Source organism: Poecile atricapillus, chromosome 16, assembly GCF_030490865.1.
Source record: "Poecile atricapillus isolate bPoeAtr1 chromosome 16, bPoeAtr1.hap1, whole genome shotgun sequence".
Lineage (NCBI taxonomy): Eukaryota > Metazoa > Chordata > Aves > Passeriformes > Paridae > Poecile > Poecile atricapillus.
This window is the reverse complement of record NC_081264.1, coordinates 11,942,901-11,962,071: the sequence shown is the minus strand read 5'-3', so window position 1 is coordinate 11,962,071 and position 19,171 is coordinate 11,942,901. Positions and strand designations below refer to the sequence as shown.

General features: G+C 42.9%; 2 protein-coding genes across 4 annotated transcripts; both read left to right on the top strand.

Annotated features, from left to right (window-relative positions):
* On the top strand, window positions 1–9,265 carry LOC131585600 (solute carrier family 2, facilitated glucose transporter member 11-like). 3 transcript variants are annotated; one of them, XR_009278993.1, is made up of 12 exons: window positions 5–325; window positions 1,093–1,253; window positions 1,750–1,874; window positions 2,822–2,951; window positions 3,417–3,565; window positions 4,348–4,535; window positions 4,865–4,975; window positions 5,812–5,913; window positions 6,245–6,320; window positions 6,655–6,782; window positions 7,169–8,186; window positions 8,297–9,265. XR_009278993.1 is itself a non-coding variant. In XM_058851901.1 (11 exons), exons 1-11 carry the CDS (start codon window positions 230–232, stop codon window positions 7,005–7,007), a joined length of 1,350 nt encoding a protein of 449 aa, XP_058707884.1. In that variant the 5' UTR covers window positions 1–229; the 3' UTR covers window positions 7,008–7,155. The 3 variants fall into 3 exon arrangements, 2 of the variants coding, with proteins under 2 accessions (XP_058707884.1, XP_058707885.1); XM_058851901.1 differs by lacking the exons at window positions 7,169–8,186; window positions 8,297–9,265 and adding an exon at window positions 6,924–7,155 and having other exon boundaries at window positions 1–325; XM_058851902.1 differs by having other exon boundaries at window positions 230–325; window positions 7,169–9,265.
* Window positions 9,266–10,095: 830 nt separating this feature from the next.
* On the top strand, window positions 10,096–18,658 carry LOC131585599 (solute carrier family 2, facilitated glucose transporter member 11-like). Its single transcript, XM_058851900.1, has 12 exons — window positions 10,096–10,230; window positions 11,143–11,241; window positions 11,845–12,005; window positions 12,483–12,607; window positions 12,917–13,046; window positions 13,652–13,800; window positions 14,166–14,353; window positions 15,310–15,420; window positions 15,915–16,016; window positions 16,332–16,407; window positions 17,118–17,245; window positions 17,582–18,658. The coding sequence occupies exons 1-12, from the start codon at window positions 10,207–10,209 to the stop codon at window positions 17,789–17,791; spliced, it is 1,503 nt and encodes a 500-aa protein (XP_058707883.1). The 5' UTR covers window positions 10,096–10,206; the 3' UTR covers window positions 17,792–18,658.
* Window positions 18,659–19,171: the final 513 nt, after the last annotated feature.

Here is a 19,171-nt window from a genome sequence, read left to right as displayed (position 1 = left end):
TGTGTAACTGGGTGCTGGGAGGTGTCTGGGAGCTGTGGCTGTACTCAGCGTTCTCACTGTCCTGTGCTTTAGTAGCGGTGGTTTCCTGTTGCTGGCTCCTTGCTCTCAGAGGAGGCAGGTGTGTGGCATTGCTCAGATTGTCAGAGCTCCCAAGGGAAACACAGGATATTTGGAGGCATGTCTGGATAGCTAAAGCAGTTTGCTTGCTGTTTTTATTTCCTGCAAGAAAATGAGCTACAACCTTTTTCTCCTGGCTTTTGTCCTGGGCATTACTGGAACTTTTCACTATGGATTGCAGGTCTCCATTATCAATTCTCCTGCTGAGGTAAGCATGGAGAGCTCAAAGAATGAGCTATCAGGATTTCACTGGCCTCAGGTATTCATGCCTCTATATGCAATGGTTAACTTTTTACTCGTGCTTTCAAAATTAGACTCATCGTGGTTTCTTAGTTCTAAGAGTAATTTCTACTGCTCTTGCATTTCATGAGGTTTGAACTTCTGTCTGATGTGACAGAAGTGGGAAAGGGAGGGATGAATGATACCCATAAAGCCATTTTCCCCTTGCTGAGTGGAATTTCTCCTCTCTCCATTGCTCAGGGAGTCCCTTGGACCATGTGCTTGACCACACACATTATTTCCAAGTGGCTGTAAGGTGGAATTGGGCAGGGAAGGGTTGTAGCTCTAGAACTGAGGTCAGCACTCGCACCTGTAGCTGGAAGAGGAAAACTGGGGAAGGTGTTTGTCATCCTGAATGGTACCAAGGACACCCAGCTCATACTATCACAACAGACGAGTGGGAATGGCAGGTAGAGAAAAAAGGATCAGGGTTTAGCACAGAAACAGAAGACCAGCCTACCATTCTCTTACTGGCACTCACAGCTGATATTTAATATTGATATATTTATTCACTGGATCTCATTGCTAAAACATCGTCTCCAGGGATGTTAATGGCAAAATTCCCGCTGATTTCATTGGGATTTCAACCATGGTTAATGTATCAAAAAGACTGAAAAGCAAGTAAGATAATTTAAAAAGCACTGCAATAATACAAAAACGTGTTGACTGAGTCCATTGTGTTTTTTTCTTTTAAAGTACATCCAGAGTTTCATCTGTGAGACGTGGCTGAAGAGATATGGCTCCCCTCCCAGTGCACAGATGATCACTTTGATGTGGTCCCTTATTGTGTCCATTTACAGCATCGGTGGGCTCCTGGGCTCCTCCTCTGCTGGCTACTTGTCTGTTAGATTTGGAAGGTAGGGAGGAGTGGTTACACCACTTGTTCTGTTTATACCCACAACTGCAGAAAAATAACCTGTGTCTCAGCAGAAACACTGCTTGTAATGGGGCTCTGTGAGCAGCCCAGGGCTCCCAGTTAAAGACCAGTAGAGTGAAGAAACAGAATGGAAAATCTGCCAATGATCACAAGGAAAATCACACCCTCTCCCTGATAAAGGGAGCAAATCCAGTCCAGGGAAGTGATACAAGAAGTACATGCATTTTAAAGAGAATTTCAGAGACAACCACTCACAAAGCTTGTTCTCCAGATATTGACTCCACTAAAGACATCAAACCCATCAATAAGCTTCTCAGTCTGTGACAAGTTTCCCCATTGCCATTTCCCATTTACTTCAGCTGATCTCAGAAGGCAGCACAGAGTCTGTAACCATGGTACAATTTGTGCCACTCCTGTCAGGCTGTGAATGAGGCAAGGGCAGTATTTATTCTGACATGAATTTGAATGAATTCCAGGAAGAAGGCCATGCTGCTTGCCAACATCCCTGCTCTGCTGGGCGCAGCTCTGATGGGACTCAGCCGGCTCTGTGGATCTTTTGAGATGATCATTGCTGGAAGGTTATTTTCTGGAGTCTGTGGAGGTAAATTGACATTCCTACCTGTGGTATTAAACAGGGGGAAGAGCAGTGACTGAGGGTCACAGGGATTCACCAGCCTGAGTACACAGATCACAGACTTTTTACTACATTCTGCAGAGAACATGATTGCTGAGTGCATTTTTAACTGAATAAGAAACCACAAACATAATAAAATTAGTAATGTATGATATCCCCATTTCTCTTTCTTCTATCTTTGCATCCAGTCCATACAAAAGGTACTGCAATTTCTGAATTGGCAGCAATTGTCAATTATGTGAAATATAATATATATATAATATAATATAATAATATATATGAAATGTAATATTTCAGGGAAGAATGCTCACTTAATAGAGAACTGGCCTTTGTTGTTTATGTTGCTTTTCTCTGTGGCTGATGCTGCCCTCCACATTACAGACAAGGGAATGGTTTTCAAACCAATTAAATTAGAATTTTCAGTTCTAATTTCTAGATGCCTCAGAAGGTTACATTCTGCCAGTGTTTTTCACCCCTGAGCAGTTGGATAAAAATAATACCAACCAGAAAAAAAAGAAAAAAAGAAAAAAAAAAAGAATATAAAAATAAATTCACTGAGCAAATAGAATGTACAGGATTTGCCAACTTGGTGGTTTCAAGCAGAAAATGAGGCACATAGCATCTGAACAGCCACTGAAAAGTGTCATCTGAGACTAAAGGGAGTGGCCATGGTGGCTGTAGGAAGCAATGTAAGAGAAGGGCAGCCTGCAGAAGGACAGACTTCCCAGGGGCCCATTCTCAGGTAGTGAAATATTCAGCAAAGGCACCAAGGCATGTGCTTTGTGCCAGGCATCCTCAGCACAGATAAAAGTGTATCTGAGAGCCAACCCCCACAGGCACTGTCTGTAGAGGTCCCCTCCAAAGCCCCAGAGGATGAGGATTTGCATTGCCCTAACAGTCCTGTGTCACGGCAGGTTTAGCTCAGAATGTCCATATCATGTATGCTGGGGAATGTGCTCCAAGGAAACTCCGTGGGCTGATTGCCATAACAGCTTCCACCTTCACTGCTGCTGGAAAATTTGTGGGATTTGCTCTGGGTCTCAGGTAAGAGAGTTTGAAACACACTCAGTTTCTTCTGTTATTAAAATACCTGCATATATCAAAGTATGCCTATGCCCAAGGGCTGCTGTTTGGGGCAGTCAGTACCAGGTACCAGGTAACCCTGATACCAGTAGCAGGTAACCCTGATACCTCGTGGCTGGTGTAATAATGGTCATGGGAGCCTGTTTGGATCAGAAGCAGAGGGCTCAGCCCCTGCAGGTTTTTCTGGGATTGTTGTGAGCCCTCAGCTGCTGCAGGAGGACACCGGTGGCTTTGCTGTGCCCAGCAAAGGAGCTGACCCCGTGCAGCTCCTGGGCTGCAGGGAAGAGCCCTCTGCAGTCCCTGCTGGAGACTCCTGGTGGGAGCAGCTGGGACACCCAGCAGGGCTGGGGGATCCCCCTGGGTGCTGCTCACATGGTCAGCACAAAGGGTTCCTCAGCCCCTCTCACCCTGCTGCTTTTGTTCCAGAGAAGTTCTTGGAGTGGAGGCTCTCTGGCCAATTCTCCTGGCAGCCAATGCAGTCCCTGTCCTTGTTCAGCTTCTCACCCTCCCCTTCTTCCCAGACTCTCCCCGCTACCTGCTCATTGACCAAAAGGACAAGGAGGGATGCATCAAAGGTAAGGAAAAGGGCCATAAATCATTCCTTTCAGGAAAAAGGGGAAAAAACAGGAAAGCCCCAGATGAACCTGGAAGAGAGGCACAGGTGGGAAAAAGACTCTTGGTGTTTTGGCTCTGAAAGCACCTTCAGCTTAATGAAAGTCAGCCTCTTCTGTTTGGATATTAATGCTCTCTTGGCACTAGTATTTCCCTTACCCTCTGCCAGGGTCCTCCAAGGGAGGTGGTCACACACAGTTTGTATTTCCAGCAGTGCAGGTTCTGCCCTGAACAGTCAGGGTTTAGATACAGTACCTTTTCTGTGTGAAAAAGAGAGGCTCTGCCCTGTCCTGCTCTGTAACCATCCCAGTTCTAACCCTAACAGCAGCTACCAACAGAAACCAAGCAACAGCCACCGTGGGTGTTTAACTGTCAAAGTTAGAACTCCTTGGATGTAAGCTGATATTTTATATGTAGGAGTTATTTTATCTTGTCTGTGCTTTGGAGTGTGCACTAGAACTGCACCTGTAGCAGGAGAGTATGCAGGGAAGGATTGGTAAGAATGTATGTGTGACTTACTGAAAGACTGTCAGCAGCTATTGGCCAAAGGTGAGGTCATATTAAAATTTATGGGTAAAAGCAGACAGCACTGATCTGGACCTGTGTCATACCTGATCCCAGATCTCTGGGAAGATCACACAAGCAAAGAGCATGAAGTTCTAATAAGATATTCTGCAAAGCAGGAAATAATCTGGATTCATGCCTGTGCTGGTGAGCTTGGTCACCTCTCCTCCTCTCCTTGCAGCTGTGAAGCAGCTCTGGGGAGATGGGGACCATGTGGCTGAAATAGATGACATGATGTCAGAGCAGAAAGCCATCCATGGGCAGAAGGCCAAGAGCGTTTGGGACCTGCTGAGGGACAGAGCCGTGCGCTGGCAGCTCATCACTCTGTTCCTCGTCGTCTCGTGCATTCAGCTCATCGGGATCAACGTGGTATGTGCAGTGCTTCTCTCTGCCCTCTGCATGGCTCACAAGCTTCTCAGCAAAAGTAACCTCTGCAAGGAGCTGGCCATGACTGCAACAGTGCCCTAAGGAGGGATCTGCTCTTACTGCTTATTGCAATCTTTTCCCTGGAAGTTTGGGACCTGGGATAAGTCGAGAACTGTTTCATCAAGTGTTTTCTGAAGGCGTTTCTATGGATTGCTCTGTCATGATAAGATGATTTTCTATTTTCTTAAGGTCTGGTTAATTAATTTCTGTCCAAAAAGACAGAAGCTAGTGTAAACATGAGTACAGCTTTCACAAATCTTTATTATTTCCAGGTTTACTTTTATGCATACAGTATCTTTACAAAGGCTGGAATCCCCCCTGCTCAAATCCATTATGTCTCCCTGGGGGTTGGGACCACTGAGATCCTCTCCACAGTTCTGTGTGTAAGTGGCTTTTCAGCTGAATTGCACATTTTGATCTTTTGAAATACCATAAATGGAGCTTCAGGAATCAAATTTTTGCCTGAAGTCAACCATGGTACCGATCAGATAAAGCTCTCTCCCTACACCCTGCAAACATGGACATTTCTATTGAGCTTCTGGAAAGAGTTGAGTGTTTCTGTTAAAATCACAAGCCATTCTGAGCCTGACCTGGGAGTCCCGTTCCACCCTGGAGGAAGGGCAGTAGGACTCAGGGCTGTAGGAATCCCAGCAGTTAACAGTGTAAGCATTCCTGTTGCAGTCAGCAACCTCAGGATCTCGTCCAGAGAAGCAGCAGGATTCTGGGGACCAGCATCAAACACCAACAAGACAGGCTCCTGCTTCATGAAACCATTTATTCAGCATTGGAACAAAGTCAGGTCCAGAACAGAGAGCTCCGAACAGAGGCACAGCAGGGGTTTTTGAGGGACAGAACCGAGGGTTTCCACCTTTGAGGGTGGAGTTCAGGGTCATGGACCAGTAGAAGCACACCAAGGGAGAACCCCCCAGGGACTCAAACCCAATCAGAACCCCTGGGCCGCCCTTCTCAAGGGGTTTGGGGTGGCACAATGTAACTCTGTCTCCCTGAGGCCGCTGCCACACATTCCCACTGTGCTCCCCTGCCTGGCTCCCTTTGCCTGCAGAACGGCAGCTCTGAGCTGCTGTGCACAGACACTGCTCCCTGCAGCCCCAGTCCCAGTCCTGCCCAGGCTCCCAGAGAAGGTTCTAATTCCCCAGTGATTCCCTGGCTGGCCAGTGAAGGCAGAGACTGCAGCTGCAGCATCTCCTCCTGCTTGCAGGGCTTCCTCATTGAGCGAGCAGGGAGGAGGACGCTGCTGTGGAAGAGCTACACGGTGATGGCCTTGGCTCTAGGGCTCCTCACAGTCACCCTCTTCCTGCAGGTAACACCCTTCTGATGCATTAGAGCTGTGCCCATGTTTTATTGTGTGACAGATATCATGATTATTTCCCCCCCACAAATCACTTTTTAGTGAGTAGAAGTATTTTTGGGGCTAACTATCATATTCATAGAGGTCTATTCCCAGCCATGTACATACTGATTAAAGCCATAGCTTTACACATCCAAGATCACTGCTCATGACATTTCTGGAAGTAGAGGAAATAGATCTGTGTTAAACCTTGACATGCATAGTAGTGATCAACATTTGTAATGGAGCTAGATAAATAAAATTGTAATTTCTGATTTTATTTGCTTTTCATTTCCTACCACAGGACTCCTTTTTCTGGGTACCATACTGCTCTGTTGCACTTGTCTTTATTTTCATCATGAGCTTTGGCATTGGGCCAGGTTGGTATTTTCTACTGGAATGGTTTCATTTATTCACTCATTCCTTCCTCACTGCAGCCTTTAGGAGAGATCCCAGGTGTAGCTGTTCCACAACAGGCACAAATCCTCACTTCTGATTCAGTACAGGTGTCGATATTTCCCTCCATAATATGGTAGGAGGTAAAATTCTTTTCCTATTGCATTCCTAAATGCCTTTTTTCTGAAGAGCCAAGCACCACCTCAGACACTTCCAGGCCACTTAAAGCCATGAACTTATGCAGCAAAATTAAATATGAGGTACAGAAGCATCTTGCAAAATTTCCAAGCTTCCTTCTTTCTTTGATATATTTTTCAGGTGGAGTAGTATGCCCCTTGATCACAGAGATATTTATTCAGTCATACAGACCAGCTGCTTATGTTTTTAACGGTGTTACAAACTGGATCCAACTCTTCATCCTTGGACTTGTGTTCCCTTTCATCGTGGTAAGCAAAGTAGGGTTTGTTTCAGTTCAGAGGAAGTTGGACCTCTCCTGAACCCAGAGCATGCTTCTTTTATCAACAATTCATGCAACAGACAGAGCCCAAATTAACTGCACTTCTGATGGCTTCTTCCTCTTTAACCAGGTATTTACTGGAAATGCAGCAAACCCACAAAATTCTTTCAACTCTACACAAGTTAGAGTGACACAGGCAACACAGCTGCAGTGACAGAGGCACCAGCACTGGCAGATGTCATTTGAAGCAGGATTTTTATCAACTAAGCCTCTGAGTTATTTTAGTAAATACAAACCCAGAAACTCTTTATCATAAGAGAGAGAAATCAATATAAATGTTTATGAACACATTTTTTTCTCTTTGTTTTCCTGTAGGAAGGTCTTGGTAATTTCTGTTTCATCATTTTCCTGGCATACTGTCTGTCCATGGCAATTTTTGTATTCCTGGTGCTGCCAGAGACCAAAGGAAAGACCATGCTGCAGGTCATGGAGGAGTTCAACCGCCTGAACTACCGTGGAAAAAAGGGACAGGCAGCCCCAGAGCAGAGTAACTGCTCAGTGGTGACTGTTACTAGGCTTTAAGAACAAACCCTCCACTTCATATTTTGCTCTTTTATTACTGTAGTGCCCAGTAGTCTCACTAAGCAAGAGAGAATCCATAGATCCACCAAAAAATCACCTTTAATACAGGGTGCAGCATAAACGTGGTGGTTCTCTCCAGTTCCTGAAATATGAGATGAATTAATTCCTCTGCAGAAAAAATCAAACACAGTTTATAGAGAAAATATCATCTTTGTCAGTCCCTCCAAGCTTGCAGTTGTAAACTGAAAACACAGGATCTACTTGCTTGGCAAAACCAGGACTCCACAGTTGTGAGAAGTGATTCTGGAAGGACCAGAGGTACAGCAAACTTGCAAAGAGGACAGAGCTTTGACACTGAAATGATCTGCCCTTATTAACAAGTCAGTGCCAATGAGCTTTCCCAGAGAAGAAGCTCCAGTTCACAGGAAAAGAAGCCTTTAACTCCTTAAGCCAGTGAAAGAAGAGTGCCTTGCCTAGCAGAATCAATATGCAATGTTCCCCAGTTTATAATCTTTACAATATTTTTGTTTACAGTCTTGGAGATTCTTTCATTGGGAAAAACAGGGATATGTCAGCACTGAAAGAAAGCAATGAGCAAAGAAAGCAGAGCAGCAGGAAATCATGAGTGGGCAAATCCAGTGTGCAGATTCTCCTTCCTCAATGGCAATGACTGTGCAGTGTCTCCTCAGCCTGGAGAACACTGGGTTTCAGTGGGATTGAGCCCTGACAGTAACTGGTACTGACAAGACAGAGAAAAGGAACACCTCTCCTGGAGAATTTAATCCATATGTGTGACTGCTTCTCTTTCCAGGTCTCTGAAGACTTCACATTATTTTTTCATTATATAACCTGGTGAAAACAGCTTCATATTTGTGTTCACTGCTATATGACATGAGACTTTTTGGTCTTCTTGCTTTACAGTTTTCTGGAAAGGAGATAAAAAGCAGTGACTAGGAAAACACATCCTTGTGATTGTGCCTAGATTGATTTCATTGAATGAAGAGTCAGGGGCAGAGGAGACCCCATCTGCTGGGTGGTGTTGTTGGGGTCAAGGAATACTGTGTCTGTCTTGTTCTGGAGATGAGATCTTCACTACCAACTGATGCAGATGCTGCACAATAAATTTTGCAAAAGGATCTGAATACTGAGAAGCAGTTTCTTTCACAGCCCTAAGGCTCCCTGCTATTTTATCTTCACATCAGCCTCCTGCAGCATTTGTGGCAGTGGCAAAATCTAATGCCAGGAGCAGGGAAATTTCCCAACACAGCCATCCCTCCTGTGACAATCATCATACTGGCAAAAAAACTAGATAAAGTTTCTTGTTTCAAGGCTTGAGATCATTGATTGCACAGTTCCACTTTAATAACCAACATACATTCCTTCTTGTGGTCAAAAATGCAGGGGGAAAAAAAAAACCAAACAAAAACATTAGAAGTGCTTTGAAAAGAAAATATTGGGTAATTGATTATTTTAAAGGTCCTTATTTGGTTTGGTTTTTCTCAAAGTTACTGGTTCCCAATGAGGAAGTTTTTACTGTCTTACAAGAGATTAAAAACTCATTTCCTTATACATGTCTTTCCACAGCATGATTGTGTTCAACCTGCCTTACTTCTCCCCTCCTGCTAAAGGCTGTCCACAAGAGGGAAAGTGTGGCAAATCATTAACCTTGCCATAAACTATCGTGGATTGGGAATAAAGGTTGAAGAAACACTTGTGAATCTGCAGTTCCAGGATCACACAAGTGCAACACAGGGCATCTCTGAAAACAAAATCCCTCCAAGTCCAGGGTGTTGGGTGAGCTCCATACTGGGTCTGGAAAAAGCACATTTCTTGTAGTCAAATCTTAGGTGGAGGGAATGCATCTTGTCCTCCTCTTTAGGAAAATAAATGAAAACTTTACTGGGCATTTAAGGCTTGCTTTTTCCATCCTACAGCACTGAATAATGTGAGGCTAGATGAAAATGAGACAGCAGTTGGAGTATTCTAGGGACACAGACAACAAGAGGAAGAGGAATAGGGCTCTGCAGGGACTGTTTGATCAGCCAGATGTTAAAAACTGGCCACAGTGTTTAGAAACCTTTCCAGAAAGGTCCAGAGCTGCCATGGTTGCCCTTCCTCCACCCTCAGCTCAAAGAAAAATCTTCCTTTCCCCTCTAGTTCCTGCAGGCTCATCAGCTCTTGCCCACTGAGATGTGGCATCTTGCTCTGGCACACAGTGGGTCCATTCTGCTGTTACAGAGAGGCTTCTGAGTGGCTCTGGAAAAACTCTGAGCCTCTATAAAGAACTAGGTTTTAGCAAGGACACAAAATGCCAATATTCCAGTATTTCATTTCCTGCATCTGGGAAATTGTTCACGCAATTGTAAATCTTCTAGCAGGCAAGAAGAGGAATTATGGCTGAGCTACAATTCTAAAGGCCTGGTGTAAGGACTGGAGAGGAGGAGAACCTCCCCTGCCCAAGCTGCTTTTCAGAGAGGTGAGGAGGGACTGTCTGATGAGGATGAAGGGGAGAGGGTGGCACTGTCTGACTCCTCACACAACAGGAACACCCAGGGAGTTTAGCAGCGCGAGTAAGGGCGAGTGCTCCCAATTCAAGAAGGATAAACATTTACCAATGTTGTAATCAGCTTGTAATATCTGGGTCTTAGAATAATTAAACCAGCAAGAAGAGGCCCTGACCAGTGTCAGGGGAGGACACAATTTGCTAAAAGCCACATAGTTAGAATTTAACTTCTGTGCTGTGATCCCAAACTCTTACACTCTCAGTGTGGAACCCATCTCTCCCATCTGGCAGACAAGGGCTCTCAGAGCAGGCAGGGTTTCAAGGGGAAATGGCTGGTTTCCTCTCAGACCTGGTGAGTATCCAAATTCCTGTGTTCTAGCCCTGGTCACTAACAGCAGCATGGTCTTTAAGGAAAGCAAAGGAAATAATTCTTTCTTGTAATACAAATGAGCAACAGAGCTTGGGACAACATTGGTTGAGCAATGACTGAGTAAATTCTGCAGAAAATACATTAGAAATGCAAAACAGTGAGAGGTTTAAAAGAGGACTGGGGAATCCAGGAGAGATGGGAATTTGGGGGAAGATAGAGAACATAGTATGAGTGAAAAACACAAAACACAAAAAAACTCTCCCACTCTACTGCTCTGAACTCTCAAGGACAATTGAAGATACTCATCAGTTTAAAGTGTGACCTAAATAAGTGCTTGTGAGAAATGCTCTGAAATTCAGTGTATATCATAGAAACACAGCATTTCCAATAGGAGTAATTCAGACAGGGCCTCTAAATGTCGTTTCATACAGGAATGATAAAAGCGAAATGTAAAATAAAAAAGTTTGGAGAGGACAGACTTGAGTCATCTCTGGAAAATGGTAAACACTGTCCCTGAGGAGGCAAAGGTGGAAGCAAAAAGGGGTTGAAGAAAACTGTAGCTTCTTTCTAGTACAAAGGTAAACACAAATGATCTCAATAAGGCTTTTATGATTTTTTGTTTTCTGTGGTTAGCAGAACTAACAGAATTAGAGAATGTATCTTTTCAGATTGCTAATAACCGGGAGAGGAACATAGCAGAATGTGAAGATTTGTATTTTAACGATTTAACAAATGACTTTTGCATGATTATTATAAAATTCAAGATGGGTTTTTGCATGTTAAATGTTTCTTAGCCATAGAAATGTGAAGATCTAAGGTCCTGTAAATTATCTCATGGTCTGAAAGGCGTGCTGGATGTCAGGAGTTTAGGATGTGTTCTGTTCTCTTTGGCAGGTTCAATACCGGAGGCTATGGCTGATGATTGTGGTGCTGGGAATTGGTGGAACCCATCTCTCTGGTTTTCAAATGTCTGTGATCAATTACACTTCTCTGGTAGGCAAAGCTGGAGAAAACAAAATCCCATCTCTAACTGTTGCTCATGGTTTTACGCCCTACACTTTGCAGATACATTACAAAAGCTCTTAGGTGGTTTTGTATCAATTTATTCCCAGCTGTTTCCAATGCCATACCGTCAATGTCAAAGTTTGCATCATCTCAAGGAGCTGTGCTCCAAAGACAAATTCCCAGAGAATTTTGTGGAACCAACATATTGAGATATCTCCTTAAAGTTTATGCCATAGAGGAAAAAACCAAACAAAACTAGCTGGTGGAGTCAGCCTTCAGCTCAGCCCTTTTCTCTTTGTATCCATCACTGACCACAAGAAAATTTGTACTTTGCTATAATGACTATAAGGTCCTAATTTTTTGGTGTAGGAGAGGTAGGATTCAACACACTAAAGAGTAGAATTATTTTCTGAAAGATGCTTGTACACTATTAGGCTGTATGAGAGGAAATATCAATCCTTATTTGCAAACGAATGTCCTATAGTCACGTTTTTAGTCACGACTATTAATCTAATTTTTTTAAATTGTAAACATTATGAAGAACATTATGATTAGTGCCTTGGTGAAATGAAAATCTCTTTTTTGTCCCAGTACATTCAGAAGTTTATCAATGAAACTTGGCTGGAGCGATATGGTTCTGTGCTGCCTCAGGAGACCCTGATGCTGCTGTGGTCCCTCATCGTGTCAGTGTACTGCATGGGTGGGATGATAGGGTGTCTGTGTAGTGGCTACCTGGCTGCAAAATTTGGAAAGTAAGTACATTTCCCAACATCTCTCTACCCAGGGCTGCAACAGGAGAAGCTATTAAATATTATTCAATTAATAGAAGGGATACCAGAATGTCACTGCCCCCTGCTGCGCAGAATTTACCCAGCACATAAAAGTGCACCTGGGTGTATTGGAGAGACAAGAACATGCAGATATTTCTGATTCCCTTGGCACAGCTTTTGTTGATATGTAATTCCTGTATTTTTGCTGACATTTTACCCTGCTGGAGTTCCCTTCAGCTTCATGGCTTGCTCACACAGTGAGTGAGAGGAATCTAGCTTCTCCCTTTCTGCTACTCAGCAAAGACATCACGCCTTTTCATAACCAGAGTTGCTTGTTCTATAAGCAATGGGTTTAAACACGGCCATGGCTTCAGTCTGTAAATCCAGAGGAGAATCAGACACTTGTCAAAGAAGAAAAAGTAAAAGATGGATCATAGCCAGTGTTGTTCACTGTTGCAGGAAGAAATGCCTACTGCTCAATGACATGGTGCTAATTACAGCCACGCTGCTCACTGGCTTCAGTAGGAGAGCCAAGGCTTTTGAGATGATCCTGGCTGGCCGCTTCCTTGAGGGCATCGGTGCTGGTAGGGCTCCCCACTACCCCATGCTAATGTCACCTCCTTGGGGTGGATACAGAAATCTTCCTGCTGGGAGTAGCCAGGAATGCACTGGAACCCAGTGGAACAAGGAACAGATGGGGCAAGGTAAGATGAGCTGTCCTTTGCTTTCAAGAGGTCTGATGGATCAGCTAAACATCTCTAAAGTGAAAGGTATGTTTTCAGCCCAGTATTGCACAGGGCAAGGGTTCAGAAGAGAGAGGAAAGAGCTGAAAGGGAGCTGAAAAGGGACCCTTTCTCTTTCTTTCCACAGCTTTAACACTCTCCTCCCTTTAGGAATACATATGAATGCCCATGTTCAGTATGCTGGAGAGATCTCACCTAAGAAGTTACGTGGATTTATAAATGTGACCTCCACAGTGTTTCTTGCACTAGGAAAAACTGTAGCAAGAATTCTTGGATTAAGGTGCTTGTGCTACTTCTTCTCAGCCTGTTTTATATTTATTTTTCTTCTATATAGCAGGGAAGTGGTGTTCTTCCAGTCCTAGAAACAGACATACCCCAAGGTGGGGTTTTATTTTGCTTAACTACAGCAGTCAAAGAGGAGGCATCTTGCCCCATACAAGTCACTGAGGTTTCCATGTCATTCCCTGGGGAGAGAAAGGCCTTTCTCTTGGGAAAGGATGACTCCATCTCTGGAGGTGCAGTCTCTCTGCTGAAGTTAATAAGAAGATTGTATGTAAATTCTCTTAGTAAATTTGTGAGATCTGAAAGTTTTGCTGATTTATCGATAACTTCATGCAGAGTTGCAGTGTTGGTTCAGAGAGCTGTTGTGGGAATATTCTGACCTTCGGAAATTAAAAGTCCAAGAAAAATGTCAGTCTTGCAGAAGAAATAAAGTATTAGTCTATTTTCCTGTCGCTAACCTATACATCATCTATTTCAACTCAACTTTTCAATGACTGTATGTATTTTGTGTCCCTTTAACTAGCCTAGAATTTAGAAAATGCCAATTTAGTTATAAACTGCAATTTTACTAGACTATAAATAGATTCTAACATGCCTTCACAGAGATCTTTTAGGAACTGAAGACATGTGGAACGTGCTATTGTCCTTCTCTGGGTTGGTGGCATTGATTCAACTGCTCTTTTTGCCATTCTTTCCTGAGTCCCCACCCTATCTCTTGCTGCAAAAAGAAGACAAAGCTGGTTGCTTGAAAGGTAAAATAAAACTTTAGGTCCTTAGTTTTCTTAAATCATAACTCTTGAGAAAGTGAAGCTAACAGCAGCAATTGGCTTTTCTATTAGCCAGCTACAGATTTCTTGATAATTACATGATTAAAGTCCTCCAGACCAAGCAGAGTCATCAGAGACATTTAAGATCTACCCATAACTGCTACAGCATTTTCCAGGGAAGTTTCACCATGTTCCAGTAAGTGATGTTCCTTCCAGTCCTTTGCTCAGTAAGTGATGAATCAAAGCATGGACTCAGTTGCAAATGTTTAGCTTCATTAACAGTTGAAAAACACAAAATTGTGAGTGGATCAAATGATGGAGGAATATACCTCATTCTGTCTCTTTTGTAGCCATGAAGCAGCTCTGGGGAGAAGGCAATTATCACACAGAATTTGATGACTTGATGAAGGAAAAGGCTATAACAAAAGGCACCAAAATCATGAATGTCCTGGAGGTGCTGCGAGAACGATCCGTGTACCCACAGCTGTGCACCATGCTCCTGCTCCTGCTGAGTCTGCAGCTCTGTGGCATGAGTGCAGTTGAGTGTGCCCTATTTCCATGCTTGGATCTGCTGTTAAGTCTCCAAAGTGCCACAGTGCCAACTTGTCCCTTTCCTCTGGGTCTCCATTATTCCTCCTCACACAGAGCCCACACAGAGCCTGACACCTGTGGTATCATCCCAGTATTGTTCATACCTTTAAGGAGCAGCTCAGGTGGGAATACGAGAGCTCCAACTCAGCCCGAATTCCTGCAAGGGCACTGTTGCCTTCATTCCCCTGGTGGTACAACAAGGAATCTGCAGAGGAAAGGGTTCCAAGTGTCCTAAGGCTTACAGCAGCCCAGCACTGCTTTCTTTGACTTCTCCAGTAGCAGGTGACCAGCTATTGCCATCCAGTTTCATTGCCCTTGAGAAAGGACATTTATCCTTTCAGTAACCTCCAGCCCAAGCTGGCAGTCACTCCCCTCTGTGTTATCACTTGTCTGGGGCTCTGTCTCCAGGGGCCCTGGTTCAGCCTGTGCTGGAGGTGGCAGCAGTGGAATTCTCCCTGCAGGGGGAACTCTGCTGGCAGGGGAATGGTGCCATTCCCCCAGGGACTCTGCAGATGAGCAGCTTCTGTTTAGCAGCTGGAAAAGGGCAACAGAACCGACTGTTTGCTTGACAATGCATGGTGTGCTAAGGCTGAGATTTGCTTTTCTTTCTCTTGTCTTGCCCCTTTGCTTTTCTCCAAAACAACACCTTTTCCCCATGTCCTACAGGCAATACGCTCCTTTCCACTTTTTCTTCCTCTTTTTTTTTTTTTTTTCCCCTTACAAATCCATTTCCTTTATTGCCATTAACCTTTTGATTTCTCACATCTGGAGCAGTTATGTTACCTCTATTAAGGCCCAATAATGTATTTCTGGTTTTGCAGAGATGACAAATCAAGTTTTAAGTGATGCTGGATAAGCACATATCACATCTATTAACTGTGCTTTACTTTTCTTATTCCCCAGATCACCTTTTACACCTCAGAAATTTTTCGGACAGCCAACCTGCAGGAAAGCATAATCCCATATGTATCTCTAGGAGTTTCAATCTCTGAACTCATCTCTATCATATTCTGTGTAAGTCAGAGCTTCCTGGGGGTTTAAGAATTAAAGTATTCTTCCTTGAAGCAAATGAATCTTCTCCTTATGAACCAAAGAATTTTTCTGTGGTGCTGCATAAATCTGTACAGTTGTTTTTACCATCCACTGCAACTTTTGTCCCAGCTTTCATGTGTTTCATCCCAACTTCATTCATCTTAATTTCTTATAATAATCCCTCACAAAGTGCCACTCAAACATAAACATGTGTATTTATTTCAATCTATTTGTGTATCTCTGTACATCCAAATGGAATTGTAACATGCTTCCATTGACTGCAGTGTTTAAGAAGTAGCTGCTGAGCAGTGATGGTAATTCATGGTATTAGAGAGTGTAGAAGGAATTCAATAATATAACAAAGTTGGTACCAATAAGATTTGTGTTCTCTGAAGTAAAAAGAACTCAAGGAAAATGCTTGATTTTTTGGATTTTGCCATGCTTCCAGTGATAGGCAACTTTTTTCTATTCCTCAGAGCTCCATAATCGATCGCTTTGGACGCCGAACGCTCCTGTGTGGTGGTTATTTGCTCATGGCACTGATCCTGGTGTTGCTTGAGACGAGCCTTCTGCTGAGTGTAAGCAAATGTCTCTCCAGGAATGGACCTGCATCAGAATTCTCTGTGCACACAGCAGATAGTGAGCCTTAGCTTTCATGTCCAAAGCAGCAGAATGTGGTGAATGAATTTAGAATGTTTTCTAAATACGAGCTCACCTCTGTAGATGTGATGCCATGAGCTGCTTCTGGCCTTCCACTGTGGTCAGTAAAGAAAGATAAGGTCTAGAGAGCATTCTGGGCTTTTTCACAAATATTGCTGCTCCTGTGCTTGGATCAGCTGTGTTACAGCTAGAAAATTAATTTTCATTCTCTTCCCTCCCTTATCCTTTGTCAGGATCAGTTCCTCTGGTTGCGTTACTGCAGTGTTGTTCTCATCTTTTTGTTCATCATTGCTTATGGAATAGGACCAGGTGAGTACTGCAATAAAAGCAACAGGAAAGCTTGGACCACAAAGATAAATGCAGGCCATGAATGTATAGAAGTGGACCTAGAAAGTGTGAGTATATCTTTGAAAATCAGCTGCTTAATTGAGACTGAGATTGAGGGAATCTCAATTTTTGATGAATTAATTACCCAAGAAACAATTTTTTTAAGAAATTATTCACACTCAGATGAATCAGGACCCTGTTTTCTCTCACTGGATTACAGGTTCAAACCAAATAAATTCTTGTTAATCAGTTCATGAAGACTTGTTTAGCATGGTGTGCATGCTGTTCAGTGCATACAGGTTCAGATGGCAAAGGGCAGAGGTAGGCTTTTCTAAAATCCCAGAGTTTTCTCAGTTTACCTGTAAAATCCCACTCTATGGGGTAGAGCATGCATAATCTGTCTCTTAATTGCCTACATCAGTAGCACCAGACCCAAACTCACAGCTCTCTGTGAACCTCACTCACCCAAGACCAGGATTTACCCTGGAAGTTCTCTGACTGAACACTACCAGTAGTTATTAAAGTCTCCAAATTCAAATGTCAGCCTTTGGTATTGTACCTGACAACCATGAATGTCTTGAATACACAGCAGAATTCCCACAGTAGTGGAACTGAGGTATCTTCTGTGGGAAATTGTCAGTAATAACAATGGTTCTATCACTTTTTAATGTTGGGTTTCTTTTTTTCCTCAGCTGGAGTTGTTGTGTCTGTCATGAATGAAATCTTCACCCTCTCAACAAGGGCCTCCGCTTTTGTAATTGGTGGAATCATCATTTGGCTAGGCCTCACCTTCACTGGAATGATTTTCCCCTTTGCTGTAGTATGTAATTTGATTCAAGTCTTCTCTTTGACTCTGTCAGTTTAATCTGGATTTCCAGGCTGAGCTGGACAGGGAGTAGGATGAAATGACTTGTAGATGATCAAAACTGTGAATCCCTTATTGCTGTGGCATATGGAAGCCATTTATATAAAACACTTCCCAATACTACAGAAACCACCTGCTGCTCCAGGAACAGATTGAAAAGACAAATAAATATTGTTTCTGTAAAATAGGCCTATTCCTTATTTCACAGGAACAAATCAACAAGTTTCAAGAATCTCTAGGGGCAAGGATTGCCAAGGAAATCACTCATCTTGTTCTATTTTTTATCTCCAGATGCTTCTTGGTCCTTTTTGCTTCCTCATCTTTATTGCTGTCCTGATCATTTCAGCGGTTGTTATCTACCTGTTTCTCCCAGAAACAAAAGGGAAGTCGACCTCTGAAATCACAGAAAAATTCAAAACCTGCCAGTTTTTTAAGAGGAAACATCATCAGGCTGTGGAGATGCATGCTGCTGAAGAAAAGACATTTTGCACCAAGCTCTGATAAGCCACCATAAATAATTTCCACTGCTCAGGCATAACACATCAATTGTATTTCAAGTTTTTCTCCATTGCTATCATTTTAAAGCAGCAAGATTTGTGTCTATGTTTCTTACTTTATAAGAAAGTTCTGCTCAGGATTAAGAGCAGCATGAAGATAGGATTAAACATAGCCATAATTCTTGCAATTTTCATGTTGTTTCTTTATGCTATCACACTGTAAAGGACTTAATATTGCTTGTGAATTCTGCCCATGAACAAATACCTGGTAGAATATAAATACCTGGTGGAATACAAATACCAGGTGGAATACAAATACCAGGTAGAGTAAGGCTCTGACAGAGCACCAGTGTCTCCTGCAAGAAGCCAGGTTGCTTTGCTGGGCACCTCCTCTGCTTCATGGCTTAATGAACCTTTCTACATCGAGAATTCATCCTCCCACACCTCAGCAATGCAGAGTGCCAGACCTCAGGAGGCCTGTTCTCCCAAATGCTCACTGTTGCTGCATCTCTTGCAGTTACTGATAAACCAGAGTAGATTATTAACCTGCCACTATTAATGTTTGTGAGTTGTTTTAATCCTATCCCAAGGCCTTTCTCTTGTAACTCTGCAAGTGACATCTCAAATTATTTTGACTGCTCACCCTACTTATCTTGCCTTCAGGAAAGAAGAAAATTGTAACTATTTTATTTATATTGTTGTTTCACACCTAAAGACTGGATTGTATCATGTCACAGTAACCAAAGAAACTGGATTTCATGAAGTTAAGCTTTGTTTTCATTGCCATCATGTTCAGAATGCTGGAAAAGGAGGAGTGAAAAAAATAAAGTTTTCTTTGATTTATTTCCAGGAAAACCTCATCTCTTTGTGCTTTCTTGTCTTTACTGAGACCCTGATCTGCTCAAAATCTTCATCTTCCTTTTCCTTCCAGAGACAAAAGAAAACTTTGTTATGAAAATAACCAAAGAATTTGGCATGTTAGATTTTAGGAAGAGACCTCATTCCTTTGCAGGAAATACCTCTCTTGAGGAAGTACCCCTGGTACTGGTCAGCAGAAAGCTCATATATTAGGGTCATAAAAGATCTCAATGCTTGTAGACTACAAAACAAAGGCAAATTATTGTTTTCTGTTATGGGAAAAGATACCAATATTTTTTCACAGACACAAATGGAATCTTCACGAATGAGAGTCACTCTCACATCACCTTGAAAATGTGAGAGCAGTCAACAATCAACAAATCATTGTAACATGAAATATGTGCTGTGATAAGAAGGTGTTTTGTACCTAAACTTCTTTTTTAGTTCCAGTCCCCATGATTTTGTTTTTTCAGAATTTCATTTTGAGTTTTGGATTATAACAAAACCAAAGGAAATCTAAAAGAAG